This window comes from Amblyomma americanum, chromosome 3 (genome assembly GCF_052857255.1).
Source record: "Amblyomma americanum isolate KBUSLIRL-KWMA chromosome 3, ASM5285725v1, whole genome shotgun sequence".
NCBI lineage: Eukaryota > Metazoa > Arthropoda > Arachnida > Ixodida > Ixodidae > Amblyomma > Amblyomma americanum.
In genome coordinates this window covers 208920698-208937806 of record NC_135499.1, presented here as the reverse complement: position 1 = coordinate 208937806, position 17109 = coordinate 208920698, and the positions used below count along the sequence as shown (strand labels likewise).

The window sequence follows — 17109 nt, the reverse complement described above, 5'->3', positions numbered from 1 at the left end:
GCATAGTCGAACCTCGCTGTAACGAAGCGGTTTATAACGAAGTAACGGATATAACGAATGAATGATGATTCCCCTTGGAAGCTCCGTCAACACGGGCTTCAACGAAGCCACGGCTATAACGAAGTAATCGCCGGGCCTCATCAACCTCGTTATAACGGAGTTCAACTGTATTGTTCTTTAATATCGATCTGCGAAATTAGTGAGAAAAGCTCGCCGCTCAAGCCCATCACACACGATCCCGGGCGCGATTTTGAAGTCCGTGCTCTCACCTTCGCACATGAGCAGCTGCTCGTTGTACGTGTACCCGTCGTAGCACTGGCAGTGGAAGCTGCCCACGGTGTTGGTGCAGTGGCCGTTCTGGCAGGCCATGCCCTGGCACTCGTCGACGTCTGCATATTGTGAGCGAGACGCACGTCAATCGACGACGTTATTCTGCGTCCGGTTGAATAGGATAGTCGAACATTCGCTCACTTACCGTCCACTTCCAAGGTGATCGGATTCATGATGGTTCCTACCATGCTGGCGGCGCACAGCTGTGCGTATTGCGCTGCGTCATGGAAGACAAGAAAAGTTTTGTTATAGGCGCTTAATGGCGAAGCGACTAAGACCATCATGTGACAAACCCGAGATGAAATGCGCGCCTTTATTTTGTACTAAAATACTCTCAACTATTTAGAAACGTCGTAGTTCATTTGAGATGTTTGCATCTTCGTGCGGCAGTTGGTGCCTGGACTCTGTCCGTTGAGCGCGATCTAAATTTCATCTCACAAGCACGGCCACTCGATCTCTGAGCCAATCAAAACGGCGTGCGCTGCAAAGCGTGTTTCTCCGCTCTGCTCACCCAGCGACTGGTGGCTCCATCCCTGGGAGGGAAAGAGCACCAGTGTCCAGCTGCTGCAAGCAGGAGACTCGGACGCATGTTTACAGATGGCAGCTCACCACTTCGCAGAAGGCCTTCGCAGTTCTGTGTTCGTGTGGACTTTCCCTACGATTTTAACCAGTGAACGAAACACTCGCTGTAAATTCAAAACGTCATTTTGAACTACCTCTTCAGTTACTACAAAAAATATATGAAAAATAGTCACGACACTACTCAAATATTTGACATTGGCTTTTTGGAATATTGTTTAGAAGAGAAATCTGCCTTTCACAGCGCTGCGAACAACTTGTGAGATGAAGCAAACACGGTGCGAGCCAGTGCACTCGCTACTCACGCGTGTTCTGCTGAGGGCAGGGCTGGCACCGCTGACCCCAAGCCTTGCCAATCGAGCAGCAGCAGGCCATCTTGGTCTGGTTCATCATCATCGCGTGGCTGCACACGGGCGGCTGGCGCAGGTCGACCTCGTGGTAGTGGTTGTAGCACAGGTCCTTACGCATGTCTGCACAAACACACCTTGATAAACGCACGCAGTACACGCGCACGCACTAGAACTGCCAGTTTTGGGGCACGCAGTAACGAGCACTACATCCTGCTTAGAATCAGTTGCTGGGCGAGCTGGTATTTCATGCTTTCATTCACACAGCGCAAAGACGAACACGGACAAGAGGGGAGACACCACAAAGCGCCGACCGCTACCAAAGATACAATGCGACATTGCTCGCTGAGAGTGACAGAGCCCTGAGAAAAAAATGAACTTGCTTAAAATCAGTTGCTGGGCGAGTTGGTATTTCATGCTTCATTCACACAGCGCAAAGACGAACACGGACAAGAGGGGAGACACCACAAAGCGCCGACCGCTACCAAAGATACAATGCGACATTGCTCGCTGAGAGTGACAGAGCCCTGAGAAAAAAAATGAACTTGCTTAAAATCAGTTGCTGGGCGAGTTGGTATTTCATGCTTCATTCACACAGCGCAGAGACGAACACGGACAAGAGGGGAGACACCACAAAGCGCCGACCGCTACCAAAGATACAATGCGACATTGCTCGCTGAGAGTGACAGAGCCCTGAGAAAAAAGTGAACTTGCTTAAAATCAGTTGCTGGGCGAGTTGGTATTTCATGCTTCATTCACACAGCGCAAAGACGAACACAGACAAGAGGGGAGACACCACAAAGCGCCGACCGCTACCAAAGATACAATGCGACATTGCTCGCTGAGAGTGACAGAGCCCTGAGAAAAAAGTGAACTTGCTTAAAATCAGTTGCTGGGCGAGTTGGTATTTCATGCTTCATTCACACAGCGCAAAGACGAACACAGACAAGAGGGGAGACACCACAAAGCGCCGACCGCTACCAAAGATACAATGCGACATCGGTCGCTGAGAGTGACAGAGCCCTGAGAAAAAAATGAACTTGCTTAAAATCAGTTGCTGGGCGAGTTGGTATTTCATGCTTCATTCACACAGCGCAAAGACGAACACGGACAAGAGGGGAGACACCACAAAGCGCCGACCGCTACCAAAGATACAATGCGACATTGCTCGCTGAGAGTGACAGAGCCCTGAGAAAAAAATGAACTTGCTTAAAATCAGTTGCTGGGCGAGTTGGTATTTCATGCTTCATTCACACAGCGCAAAGACGAACTCGGACAAGAGGGGAGACACCACAAAGCGCCGACCGCTACCAAAGATACAATGCGACATTGCTCGCTGAGAGTGACAGAGCCCTGAGAAAAAAATGAACTTGCTTAAAATCAGTTGCTGGGCGAGTTGGTATTTCATGCTTCATTCACACAGCGCAAAGACGAACACGGACAAGAGGGGAGACACCACAAAGCGCCGACCGCTACCAAAGATACAATGCGACATTGCTCGCTGAGAGTGACAGAGCCCTGAGAAAAAAAATGAACTTGCTTAAAATCAGTTGCTGGGCGAGTTGGTATTTCATGCTTCATTCACACAGCGCAAAGACGAACAAGGGCAAGAGGGGAGACACCACAAAGCGCCGGCCGCTACCAAAGATACAATGCGACATCGGTCGCTGAGAGTGACAGAGCCCTGAGAAAAAAATGAACTTGCTTAAAATCAGTTGCTGGGCGAGTTGGTATTTCATGCTTCATTCACACAGCGCAAAGACGAACACGGACAAGAGGGGAGACACCACAAAGCGCCGACCGCTACCAAAGATACAATGCGACATTGCTCGCTGAGAGTGACAGAGCCCTGAGAAAAAAATGAACTTGCTTAAAATCAGTTGCTGGGCGAGTTGGTATTTCATGCTTCATTCACACAGCGCAAAGACGAACACGGACAAGAGGGGAGACACCACAAAGCGCCGACCGCTACCAAAGATACAATGCGACATTGCTCGCTGAGAGTGACAGAGCCCTGAGAAAAAAATGAACTTGCTTAAAATCAGTTGCTGGGCGAGTTGGTATTTCATGCTTCATTCACACAGCGCAAAGACGAACACGGACAAGAGGGGAGACACCACAAAGCGCCGACCGCTACCAAAGATACAATGCGACATTGCTCGCTGAGAGTGACAGAGCCCTGAGAAAAAAATGAACTTGCTTAAAATCAGTTGCTGGGCGAGTTGGTATTTCATGCTTCATTCACACAGCGCAAAGACGAACACGGACAAGAGGGGAGACACCACAAAGCGCCGACCGCTACCAAAGATACAATGCGACATTGCTCGCTGAGAGTGACAGAGCCCTGAGAAAAAAGTGAACTTGCTTAAAATCAGTTGCTGGGCGAGTTGGTATTTCATGCTTCATTCACACAGCGCAAAGACGAACACGGACAAGAGGGGAGACACCACAAAGCGCCGACCGCTACCAAAGATACAATGCGACATTGGTCGCTGAGAGTGACAGAGCCCTGAGAAAAAATGAACTTGCTTAAAATCAGTTGCTGGGCGAACTGGTATTTCATGCTTTCATTCACACAGCGCAAAAGACGAACAGGGACAAGAGGGGCTCTCTCTCAGGACTCTGTCACTCTCAGCGACCAATGTCGCGTTGTATCTTTGGTAGCGGTCGGCGCTTTGTGGTGTCTCCCCTCTTGTCCGTGTTCGTTTTTTGCGCTGTGTGAATGACTAAATCGTGCTCTGTCAAGGCTAGTTAGCGCTCTCGCGCTGCAATGTGTACGAAAGAGAACTCAGAAACAAGACAGTAGGCGCATAACAATTGGTGTGACGGCGCGCATATTTGCTTCCTGTACGGCATCTAACGCAGAAAAAGCGAATTAAGGAGACAAGAAAACGCCCGGTGAATTTTGATATGTGAAGTCAATATGAATTACAGGCTGCTGCGTGTGTCGGTGGTTATTATATTTGACTGTGTCTTATAGACCTCGAAGAGTGCGAGCAAAGTGTGTACACTGTGAACAGAAAGGAGCAAAAAGGGAGTAAAACTCTCCTCTAGCGCACACCTTTTTATGAAAGGGAGTATATGCTACAGGACAGCTTACTCTCTTTTTGACTCCCTTATAGGGGCGTATTCGTGTTTAGAGTGTTTGCGCGAAGTGATTGTGCTCGTCTTGTTCACTCGCAATCAGGTGAATGACTCTCGTAGTATGCTTCAACAAGAAAGCGTCACTTAGTTCAGCTGCTTTGCATTTTAAAAGCGCAGACACATTAGGTAAGCTCTGTGGCTTGCTTGAAGCACAAGGTAGGTTACTTTTATTTGTTTTCTCTTGTTTGTATGAGATTCATGCACGATTCCCGCGCTGCTCCTGCAGCTGAGAACGGAACGGGCTGGCGCGACTGAATCTTACCCACACAGGTTTTTCGTCCGGGTACGACTACGTAGCCGGGCGGGCAGTGGCACACGTAGCTTCCGTCACTGTTGTGGCAGGTGCCGGGGCCGCAGGCGTCCGGGTACTCCTTACACTCGTCCACATCTGCGCCCGAGATAGTGGAATGATCTGCCACTTTACAAGTGTGGGATGCACTTTCTGTCATATACATTCTCTACACTCTTCAGTAATGATGATGATGGTTCAACGCGCTTAACTTGTTTTACAGAACAAGATACAAAACAACAACACCAACACAGAGTGCGAACTTACAACTGGTTTTAATGGTGAAAACAGGCGATCTTTTTATACACAAGACGTGAGCGTCGTCAATGGCATCAATGTTCTGTAAAAGGTTAAGCGCGTTGAACCATCACGAACAACCTACTAGGCCCAATTCTCGCCAATTTAGCAGTAATTCTTTAGTACTTGTCGGGTCGGAGGCCGGATTCAACAAGCTTATCGCACGCAACATCACTCCGTGATTGGCTAGCGCCGATCCTGCTATATAATTGGCTATTGTGATGCTCAGCGATTAGCTAGCGCAGCGGCATCGACCAGACATAAGCATTTTCACCCGAATATCTACCATCTTGAGATATTGATGGCCAGTTGCCGGATTAACTGAGCCATTCGCACGTAATATAGCCCTTTGATTGGCTGACTCTTCCCTACGCCTAGGTAGGAGATGAAATTTTTACTGGCGGGTTCCAAGGTGCACCCTGTTCTACAGCGTTAGCCGTACATTTGATACTGCTGTGATGCACAAAGGAAACCGTGGACCGAATGTTATAACGAGTTTCTTCGCGCTTTGCAGTTCCAGACACCCCTTGAAACAACCTCAACAAGCCGGTGACAGACAGTTTACTAAATGAAACGAGAAAACTTTCGCTGAAAAGTCGAATGACCGTATTTTATAATCTTAAAGAGTTTGATTTGATAATTTTAGAAATTTGGGTGACTGCATCAGAAGACATATTCGAATTTCTTTTATGCTTCGTTTCGTTTCTTTCATTACGACTTCAGTAGTAGGGCCATTCGGCAAAAACACGCCGTAGGCGTGTGAGTCCAAAGGCCATTAGACTTCTATCAAAGGCGGGGGGGGGGGGGGGGGCGAGTTTCCGCCTCTCCCCCCTCAAATTAAACATACCCCCCCCCCACCCCCATACAAGATTTTATCTCGGGCCACTCCCGAAAAAAAAAAAAACGTGGTTCTGGCTACGTGCTTGAGGAACCTGCCAGGAACTCTCTGTTACGAAACTGCTGAAAGGTCACATGATGCAAACTTTGTATTTTCGTTGCACAGTGCCTTTAAAAGGCGGGCTTGAAGACGTCACGTTACATCGAAAGCTTTTCATTTCTTGTCTAACTAAATGCGCTTCGAGGGTAACATTGTCAAATTAACGAGTCAGTTTGGAACGGTACTTCTTGCACTAAGCGCCACTACGTCAAATGAGTTATGAATTAGTGAGTTTTTGTGACGATATCGTGCGTGTTTTTTTTTATTCATGCATTCCTTTCCTTTTTATAATTTACTCTAACCTGCCATTGATGTGCTGAACTCTATTGGAGATGGAAGCTGAGTGAAGTGGCGTGCATGGCACTTTTTCCTACCCCCTCAGCCATTCTACACGCCTGCAGTAAAACAACTACGTTGAGCTTAAGCATAAAAACATCTGAAAGGTAGCAGCGGGAGCTTCATGTTGCAAAGATAGGATCCAAAGGTCTAAAATGGTGGGGAACAGCGGCTCAGACGCACTACCTCGTCGCACTTTGGTCATTTTTCTATCCCGCCAAAATGCAGGAAGCACGCAGTCGGGAGACAGCAGCGCTGACACTGCTTATCTGTTTTCTCTTCCCCAACGAGACCTGTGCGCTTAAGCACTCGTCGAAAGTCACTCACCGACGCAGTTGCGCTGCGTGTCGTCCAGCGTGTAACCCTCGGGGCAGACGCAGTGGAAGCTGCCGAACGTGTTGGAGCAGCGGCCGTGGTGGCACACGTCCACAAGCTCCTCGCACTCGTCCACATCTGTGTGAGTCGACGAAGAAGAGAAAGCCACGCGTGAGTGGGCGTGATAGCTTACAGCGTGTGGCACGGCGCTAGTCGCCATCGGAACTCGAATTCCTTCATTCGCCGGTAACCAGAACCTGGTAATGACGGAGTCCTAACAATTGCATTGCAATGGCAACAGCGAATGTGCCCACAGAAAGAATAATTGAGGCATAGATGGCGTTCATAAAAGAAAAAAAAAAGAAGCGCACAAATTCTAGCTGCTTTTATGGTGTTGTCATGTGCACTTATGGGTGTTTGTAGCGCTTGGCACGCACATATATAGTTGAACGTTGTTATAACAAAGTTGAAGGGGCCTGGCGATTACTTCGTTATAGCCGTAGCTTCGTTATAGCCGGTGTTCACCGAGCTTCCACGGGGAATCGTCGTTCCTTCGTTGTATCCGTTATTTCGTTATAAACCGTTTCATTATAACGATGTTCGACAGCACTAATTTCGGGCTGGTATAATTTTAATTTTGTTGAATTAAAGCCCCGAAAATGTTTATTTCTTGAGAACTGTGCAAGTTACCTGAATTCTGAGGTGAACGTGTGCTGTGTTTCTACCATTCCTACTCGCTGCTGTAAGTTTAGCCGCAATTAGAAAGGTGAGTGTGCGGCTCATTCCGAGTACCGTCGTCCTGCTAACTTGTACACTGTTATAGTGTAAGTCGACAAATGGTCACTGCTTTTGCTTTAGCTGCGGCAGCTGTGACGTTGCCACGTACCTTCGAGTGCGACCGTGATCTGGTTCGGCCGGAAGCCGGGCCCACCGGGGCACAACTCCTTGTAGGCAGCTGAACAGGAAAAAGCAAAAACAAAACGTTTTGTGGCTTAAAATGCAAACCTTGCGGTGTTCGTAGAAGAATACGCAACTAATTTTTACGATACATGCACGCGGATGCAGTCGGTTTATTACGATTAGTTCTCTGCACGAATAAGAACAGTATCTGGATAATCTGATTCAGACAAAATCGCCTCTATTGTTCAGTCACATTAGGCGATTCTCACTGAAGTGCTACAGTTCTTATATGCTGCATCATGAACTGCTGAGAATCTTAACAGATATATGGCTCCATCCTACAATCACTGTGAGAAGAGCTCTACAAACGTTTTATACAAGAAAGTATCAGTGTTTACAGTAGTGACATATATTTTACTTTCCTGTCACTGAGATAAACATTTTTCAGCCTTTAAAATCTTAATCTTTACTGCTTGGAAGCTATTTTCTCTGTAACGACAGTTGGACCCCAAGGGAAGGAGAGGTAGAGGACAAGGAAAGGATTTATCCTCAGATTTATGGGGCTTCCCCGGGGCCAAGATGAATTGAGTAGGTAGATGTGTTCTCCGAAAAGGAGATGGATCAACGGGAAAAGTGATAAATTAGTCTCGCGTTATGACCTCTGGCCAACGACCACACATTTGTAGCAAAGTGCTAATTCGAGCTTGAACTCTGCTGCAATTGCTACTGGTTGATTGCTATTTGGCAACCTTGTAGCACAGCTGCTGTCTTTGTTTTCTTGATGTGGCTGTGTAGAAATAAGGAAATGAGCGATTCGCTTGCGCTTTTCATCATTGGTTTCCCATTCAGCCAACTTCAGTATCCTATTTTCCTTCCTTATGTGGGAATGTCTGCAGTACGTACACATCGACCACAGGAATACAAAGAGCCTGTAGGGGTTTTTCTGTCTGAAAAGGTTGCAGGGCGTGTAACTCCTGATCGGATCGCTTGTTGTGCTGTGTTAGCAGCACGCACAGGAGCTTCTAAACCCGCGTACCTAAATGAAGTTATTTCAGACGCGGTAACAAAGCAATCCTCTTGACTCGCCTTAAAAACGTCACCAGCGGGTGTTGGAGGAAAATAGGACACCGCTGCGTCTAAGAAATGAACAAACGGTCACTATTGTCACCCACTGCCACTGTTGTTTGAGGATACGATGACACAGTACTGTTGTGGATAGAGAACACATGGTGAAGGTCCAGTGCCTGGCAAATTGGTCCTTTAACAACACGGTGTGAACTGTGCTCAGGGGCGAAGTACCCAAGCAGCACAGGTAATCGGCACAATATTGGAAATATATTGGCAAATTCTGGCGATACAAAGGACCAATGTGAAACCATCGTTTTCCAATATTGGGCAGATTACCTGTGCTAATTGGGTACGAGGTGAAGAGGCCGGGATGTCTTTTTCGTCGTCTCGTTATCGCTGCTGATTAGAGTATTCGCCATGTTGTCGCTAACATAGGCACGACGCGTTCGCTAACGTAGGCACAACAAGATCGCTAACATAGACCAACATAGGCCAACATAGGCTAATGTAGGCCCATCTTTGGCCCACACGCACTGGAGTTCTTGGGCGGGCAGATGTCGCAGGCGCGGCCCCAGGCGGCTCCCACGGTGCAACAGCAGGTGGCGCGGGACATGACCTCGCCCATGGGAGACATGCAGATGCCGCGGCCATCGAAGTTGCCCCGCACCTGCCGGTAGCAGAGGTCCTGCCGGGAATCTGGGCGCACACGGACGCAGTGCTTCAGCAGGTGCATTTGAGGATGCAGATTTTACTCAGTAAGACTAACAGTCCTCCTCCACACGAATCCAACAGCACAGTTAAGGAATAAGCTGAAAAAAAAAATGCTATGGCTCATGGTGATGCAGCAATACAAAAGACTACTCGAGATTATACTCAACATTCAAAGCTTCCATATGCTGCACAGTGGTAGGCTGGGATTGCCAAGTTAAATTACAGACTTTGAATGAGAACTGAAGTGCGTGTTCTTTATCATTGAAAATGACCCTATAGAATGGGGCAGGGGCTGTTACTAAAGAACACCGTCTTTTTTTTTTGTAAAGAAATGCTTCACTCCTCCTCTATTTTCTACAAATTTGCTGGTAGACGCGCACAGTTCTGAAGACAGGGTTCTCGCTGGTTGGTAGTGGGAATTTTGAACGCGCGGCACCAAACCCAGTTACACGAAAAAAACGGCATGAATGGCGCCCTCTACCAACTATCTTTATTCGTTCATTCACACGGCAGTTTAAAGGGAGCTATCATCACGTGACAAATTCAAGAAAAATTTATACCACAAGAGGCTACAAGAGTCTGGTTCGGGCTTACTGGCCAACACTCATACCGGCCACGTTAGTCGACGGTCATATTGACCGCTGACCAGTTAGCCTGAACCAGTTTTCGGACTCTGTCACTGCGCCTCGCTCTAGCCCTGTTTACACAAAAAGCCTCACAATATCGCGATAACGTTTCGCATATCCTAGGCGTCTGCAATGATCTTTGCTCAAAGCACAAGATACGTTTCAAGTTATTTTAGCACGAAAGCACTTCTAGCCGCACTTCCCGGGTTTCAGAAGTGTATATGTGTGAAGCTTCTCAATAGCAAGCGTAACTGGCTCACTGGCTCAGTGTACACCTCAGTCGCGCTTTGAGGTACGTGGCAGTAGTGTCTACCTGAAAAAAGCCGTGCTTTCGCGCAGTATTTCGTACTTGGCAATGCTAAACCGCCAGCCATTTTTCACTGCCATGGTGTTGCGACCTGTCGAGACAGTCTCGAGCGCAGACCGCACAAAGCACCGTCGCAACCGGACCGTACCAGGCAGATTTGTGTGAGGACAGCGCTTTGCCAGGACTGATGAAACTGCCGCTGACTCACCGACGCATCCAGTCTTGCTGGGGGTGAGGCTGTAGTTGGGCGGACACTGGCAGATGTACGAGCCCGGTGTGTTGACGCAGCGGCCGTGCAGGCACGACTCTGGGCTGGTGCACTCGTCGATGTCTGGCGGGAACAAAACAAAGACAAACAGCGTTCAAATCGCTTTGCTTCTTCCCCTGTTTTATGTAGGCTGGAGCACGGAGGATAGAAAGCATACTATTCTCTTACCGGTGCAGTTGCCACCCGTCGAGTCTAGCTGGTAACCGGGGTGGCAGATGCAGCGGAACATGCCAAATACGTTCTCACATTCGCCGAACACGCATATGTTGTCGAACGCCGTACACTCGTCGATATCTGCAGGGGCAGAAAGGAGCAGAGCATGGTGAACTGCAGCCAGTCTTCATTTTGTGGCAACCAATGAAAGACACGAATAAGAGGGACGCGCAAAATGCGAAATATACCTCGAAGTAAACAAGGGAACGTTTCTATTTACATTCCAAAGAAAACCACAGTGTCCAGAGTCTGTCAAAGTTAAACGCAGCATTATCTGCGGCTTAAAGTCAGCTGCCAAGCAATAAAAAGGGGATCAAGCCTCTATTGATTTGTTCTTCACATCCTCAAAGCCAGAGACATGGAAGAAGTGAGTCATTATTGAGTACAAAGTTGTTCGGTGGTACACTCAAGCAAGATCGCCACGCTTGCAAGCGGCCTCTTACCAACGCACGCTCTTTCGTTGTCCTCAGGAGCAAATCCCATGGCGCACTCGCAACGGTAGCTGCCCGCGTGGTTGATGCACTGGCCGTTCTCACACAGTGACGTCGTGCTGCTGCACTCATCGAGGTCTGCGAAGCGAGCGTCGTGCAAAAGTGAGTGAGTGAAAAACTTTTATTGTGTCAAAAGAGAGTGTGTGAGCCCGAAGGCTCTACAGATTATGTGGTATCCCTGTTCCGGGACATTATTGGACGAAACCACCCTGTGACCGTGGGGTCAGACTGTCTCAAGATTACCGGGCATAAAACCGGCTTAGCGGCTGGCATGCGTGAACGCTCGAATAATTCGCTGCCTGAGATGAAGGTGGAGATTTTAGCGTCATTCAGATACTTCCCTTTATGCAACCACACGTGACGTAGCGATACGTCATAGCACCATTGTAGCATAGCGTGTTGTACCATTGTATCGACACGCACAAAGCGTCTAGTACATTACATCCGCACTGTAATCGGTCTCACTGCATGCGGCGTCGTATTGTGCATGCTCAACGGTCTTCCCGTACATTTTGTTTATCGAGGACCCGGCGCCCTATTAGTTCTGCGCACTGACCTTGGCACCGGAAGCCGTTGCCGGTGAACCCGCTGTCGCAGACGCACTTGAAGGAGCCGTCGGTGTTGATGCACGTGGCGTCGGTGTCGCAACCACCGTTCTCTCGAAGGCACTCGTTGACATCTGCGGAGATGGCGTCCGAAATGGTTTGACAGCAGCACACTACATGCGGTCGCGACCACGCAGGCGGGCGTTAAAAACATGCGGAAGAAGGTGGCGAGAAAGGGAGAGGGAAGCAGGAAGCAGCTGCAGAAGGTTTAGGAGAGCAGCATCCGAACTACGGGGCAGTTATATGCGCACTAGAGCGCCCCTTGCACATCTTCACACTGACTATGTGACCACAGGAAAAGCCGGATGTTTGTTCACTTGAAGGGCGAGCATTTCGCGATTTACTGCCTCGGGAACAAAAAGTGTTTATCTGTAACGAAGCCATGTTATAGCCTATTCAAATTTTTTCCCAAGTGATCGCTCGGAATACATTCCAGGTGCGCTATAAATATTAGGCCTAATTTTAATGTCACGATTAATGACATCGTCAAAAAAAATCGCAGTGTATATTTTCAGGGGAAATTTAACGTGGACGTTAACCTATTTAACGTGGACGTTAATCTATTTAACGTAAGCGTGGCCACGAGAGACAACTGGGACGAGACTAAGAACATTCCATCTCTGTGTCTTTTTAGCGTGACCTCGCAGAAACTAGCCCACCTGCAAAATGCTGTCTTGAAATTACGTTTTGTACCCACATTTAACGTTACTTGTACAGTATGTTATCCTGTTTATCAATGCTGTTACGTTAGAATGACACGTTTAATGTAATGAAGCATCTCTGAGGCTTAGCAATAAAGACGTAAGGAAAGGTACCACACAAAGCTCATTACAAGACATGCTCCACTAGGAAGAATAACTTCTAAATGTTGCCTTCTTTCAACTTGACAGACAAAAAAAAAAGCGAAGCGAGAATAGAAAGAAGGTAAAAAAGAGGGAGAGCAAATGAAACCGAGAATGCAAAGGCGTTGAAATGTGCCGGCACCTCTGCACGTGACGCCGTCTCCTTGGAAACCTTCGCGACAGGCGCACCGGTATGAGCCGTCGGTGTTGATACAGTCGGCGAACTCACTGCATTCATTCTCGCCGTTGGTGCACTCGTTGTCGTCTGGGAAGTGAAAATGAGGTTGCGATTTGATCTTGCAGCTAATTTCTGCGGGACGTGACAAGGCAGCGTATAGAATGCAAAGAAGGTATCTAAAGCGTATCGAAGCTGTTTTCTCGCATATGGCTTCAAACACAAGAGGTGGCGTGCTCACCTGTGCAGTGCATGTGTCCCTCCTTGACGGAGTAGCCCGGCTGGCAGCGACACACGAAGGAGCCCACAGTGTTTTCGCACCTTCCGTACCGGCACAGGTTCGGATTTCTTTCGCATTCGTCGTAGTCTTTGGGGAAGGGGAGAAAAGTTTTGGCTGTAACTTTGTGAACGAATTTTTTACTCCATAAATTAGTGGAAATGATGCCACGGTCTCGAGTTGTTCTTTTTGACGCCTGATGCTAAATCACGTCGTGCCGAATGCATTTTTATACGACAATGCGAATTGGGCTAGATTAAAGCATGCTATCAACACCTTCCTCACTGGAGTTAATGTCTGGGAAAGAACGCGTAGCAGGGAGCTTAACGAAGCTCTTAGGCCAACACTTTTCCGATGCATATTTTTACGCGGAGCGGCACTCTATTTGATGTCAGTGCACCTTAAAGATCCCCAGGTGGTCGAAATTATTCCGGAGCCCTCCACTACGGCACCTCTTTATTCATTTCTTCTTTCACTCCCTCATTTATCCCTTCCCTTACGGCGCGGTTCAGGTGTCGAAAGATATATGAGACAGATACTGTGCCATTTCCTTTCCCCCTAAAAACCTATTATTATTATTATTATTATTATTATTATTATTATTATTATTATTATTATTATTATTATTATTATTATTATTATTATTATTATTATTATTATTCACTCTATTTTGAGACGATGCCATCGGATAGTCACGGCACCAGTTTGACAGCCACGGAAGAAGAATTTATAGCAGAGAAAACCCACTTGTGCAGGCTTAGTGGACGTAGGCTATCAGATAGTGTCACAACGAACTTAGCCACCGAAAGTGGTACATGCACTGGAGGCAGCAAATGATGCCATATGCTATTGCCTCCGGGCTCTTGTGACGCTATGTAGCAGCTTGAGATCAGAAATTTATTTGCCTAAGTTTTCCTTGCTCCTTGCTTCTTTTTTCTTCTCGTACATACCACCACTGTATAGCCTGGTACTCAAGGATGCTAGCGGAGCGCCGGCTCACCAGTTTTTGATGTCTATGCTCACGCTTTTGCCTTCGTCATCGTGGAGGAAATGGTTCCCTCACCGACGCATCCCTTTCCGTCAGGCGCCGTCAGCAGTCCGTCCGTGCAGGTGCAGGTGTAGCCGCCCTGCGTGTTACGGCACTTGCCGCCGCTGCACGAGTCCAGGCCTCGGGCACACTCGTCAATGTCTGCGATTAGGGACGGCGGACGCGGATTATGACTATGCCACGCGAGTGCGAATACCGTCAGTTTAGCGCCGCGAATGCAAGCTGTGGTTACATAGGTATCTTGGGATGCCCGAATAATCTGCGCTCTCACAAAGTACACTGGCATGGGCGGGATAAAATCGATGTTTTTGGCTGAAGGTGACCGTTAAGCAAAGGGCCTTGTTTAATTTGGCAGCCAAGATGCTCACCGTGTGCACTATGACAAATAAGAACTCGCGCAGGGCTGCTCAATTTGACCATCACAAGTGCACAGATGTACCCGACAACACAACGCCGTCTCTTCAACAAGCAAAGCGCAGTTTGAGGACAATATTTTAGTCACCAACAAGCATCCTTGCAAGCGGAAAACTTCCTGCCAACGTAAACGTGCATTTCGCCCAGCATGTCCTTTTCTTCACTGCTGTGTATTTCGCTCTGGCGACCGTACGGCTCGAGTCGAGCGCACTAACCTGTGCAGCTGACGCCATCCGGCAAGAGTTCGAATCCTGGGTGGCAGGAGCACAAGTAGCTGCCCGGGGTGTTGATGCACTGCGACTTGCAGTTGCCCCGGTTGATCGCGCACTCGTCGATATCTATAGCATGCAAATAAAAAAAAAACAGTAAGCCGCATACCTTTAATAGTACCAAAACTACCAGGCCTACATGTGCACGGCTCTTGTTTACTTAGCCCCGACTATAGAGATAACATGCAGAATTTGCAGCCTAGCCAATGAACAGAACTTGTTCGCGATCACTATCACACAGTGTTTGGTCATTAATCAGACGAGCTTCGGAAACTGTCGCATGTCGAGCACGAAAAATTACGTTATCTGCAATGTTTAGGATTCCAACAAACGACCAGATTACGATGTTCTGGCGGTTGTTTAAGCTCACACATAACACTGACCATTTAGCAGAGTAGGCAATAAAATGATGGTACGTGACGATCAAGTGTATACAAACTATCTTGAGCATGTCTGAACACTCTTTTTCTTGTCGTTTTCTTTCTTTCAGTGCATTTAGAATTTAGGAGGCGATGCATGATTGTGCGAGTAACCCATGTTCAAGGAAAGCATTGTTATAGTGTGTCTACCTTCGCAGCTGGACTGGAGCGTGGTTTGCTTGTAGCCGTGGTTGCAGATGCACTGGTAGGCACCCATCATGTTCTCGCAGACTCCGTTGGAGCAGATCCCACTCGTCCTGCTGCACTCGTCGATGTCTTGGTTCATGCGTTGACGATAGCGTCATATCATCGCTGGCGTGCAACTTTAACATTCAAATCTGGCGACACACAGCACGCAAGACCAGTCAGCGAGGTTCTTAGATTAGAGAATATAACGTCAGGTTCATATGATCACAGATTTACTGCGATCTTGATGCGCCAACTGGAGCACAATCCCTAAAAACTCGACGTAATTGAACAAGAAGTTGAGAGGCTGTTCGGAGAAGCTTTCCTCCTTGCATTAAAATTGCGGCTGTTTTTTTGCGAACGAAAGAAACCCAAGAACACCACTTCCAGTAAGAAGCTAATGCACTCGGTCACCGATTAGCGGTTAATCGCGCTGTGCGTTTTCTTACGCTTTGCGTGTTTCCCCGAGTTCACGCTAAGTGGAGCCCAAGTTTTTAAGGCCGATAATATCTGCATCTTATCTGGCTACTTCAGCTAGCAGGGTACTGAAAGAAAAAAAAAGAGCGAATTGGACAGTAAAAGAAGGAATGGCCAGCCACGCTGAGTAGCCAAATGGTTGATGTAGCCAAATAGCTGAGTAGCCAAATGGCGGAGGCAGGGGAGGGGCCGAGTGAGTGGGGCCGGCGGAGGAGCGCTGCCGTTTTGGCGTGCGAGGGGAGAGAGAAAGGCGCGAAGACGCGGAAGTTCAAATTTCGTCTGCACATAACTCAGCTTCCACAAAAAGCATTAAAATAATTTAGAAGTATTTGATGCATACTCGCACAAGCAGAAAAAGAAATTTTTGAGGAGGGAGAGCTCGAGAAGCTAACTGGTCGAAACTACCAATCAAAACTCCAAATTTATCCTTTCCACATAATTTGCGGATACATAGCATTCAAGTGGTAGCAGACCACTGATCAATGCATTTGGGGCATCTCCTATCGGGCTATACCGATGGCGTTAAGTATAACGGCGTTAAATTTTCTTGCATAGCGGCAGATGAGTGAAATGTTATGAACCATCGTCTTATAACATCCTAGGCATATCGCACCTTTATTGAGACCCCCTTTCTGGGTCCCTTTAAGAGAGGCGAACACAAGCTCAGAGGGAAAAAGTGTAGGCGAACTGATATGGGACTAAGAGCGCGCAGGCCTATAAGCGGCACGGGTTTTTGAGCAGCGAACGAATAGCTCTGATATCTGGTACTGTGAAAGCGATCTCCGCGAGTTCCGTTCAGGGCAGGGAGGAGTACCTTTGCAGGCCTTCCCGTTGGGTGTCAGCTCGTGGCCAGGTGGACAGACGCAGTGGTAGGAGCCGGGCGTGTTGACGCAAGTGCCGCCCCTGCAGAGTCCTCGGTTTCGCGAACACTCGTCCACGTCTGCGCAGAAAACGCCAACAGCGGCTGGCTGTCTTCACCGAGATTCCTCACGAGAGTGAACCGCTTGAACTTTGATTCGAATCGGATTTTTTACTGCACTTTGAAAGCAGCCGAAAGAGCCCATAGGCTTGAAAATGCGTGCAGACTACTGCTGACTACTTCGGTCGGTCGTATGCTGGCCTGTCTGGATGCCGAAAAGAAGCAAAGGCTATGAGAAAAGGAACATAGGAAACGATGTACGCAGTGAAAAACACTGAAGTGCAGAGTTGCTCGTCGACAATCTTTAACCTACTGTTTCG

At 48.0% G+C, this 17109-nt stretch overlaps 1 protein-coding gene across 2 annotated transcripts in view; it reads right to left on the bottom strand.

Moving 5' to 3' along the window:
• Positions 1-17109, bottom strand: part of LOC144125964 (fibrillin-1-like) — a 103772-nt gene that overhangs the window by 33023 nt on the left and 53640 nt on the right. For both annotated transcript variants that reach the window (XM_077659810.1, XM_077659811.1), the window contains 17 exons: positions 16685-16810; positions 15358-15483; positions 14735-14857; positions 14121-14246; positions 13022-13147; positions 12748-12870; positions 11715-11837; positions 11111-11236; positions 10623-10748; positions 10395-10517; positions 9077-9238; positions 7461-7529; positions 6587-6712; positions 4663-4788; positions 1215-1379; positions 476-547; positions 270-389 (listed from right to left, as the gene is read on the bottom strand). In XM_077659810.1, the coding sequence (XP_077515936.1) occupies positions 270-389; positions 476-547; positions 1215-1379; positions 4663-4788; positions 6587-6712; positions 7461-7529; positions 9077-9238; positions 10395-10517; positions 10623-10748; positions 11111-11236; positions 11715-11837; positions 12748-12870; positions 13022-13147; positions 14121-14246; positions 14735-14857; positions 15358-15483; positions 16685-16810 (2088 nt within the window). The remainder of the gene's footprint in view (positions 1-269; positions 390-475; positions 548-1214; positions 1380-4662; positions 4789-6586; positions 6713-7460; positions 7530-9076; positions 9239-10394; positions 10518-10622; positions 10749-11110; positions 11237-11714; positions 11838-12747; positions 12871-13021; positions 13148-14120; positions 14247-14734; positions 14858-15357; positions 15484-16684; positions 16811-17109) is intronic.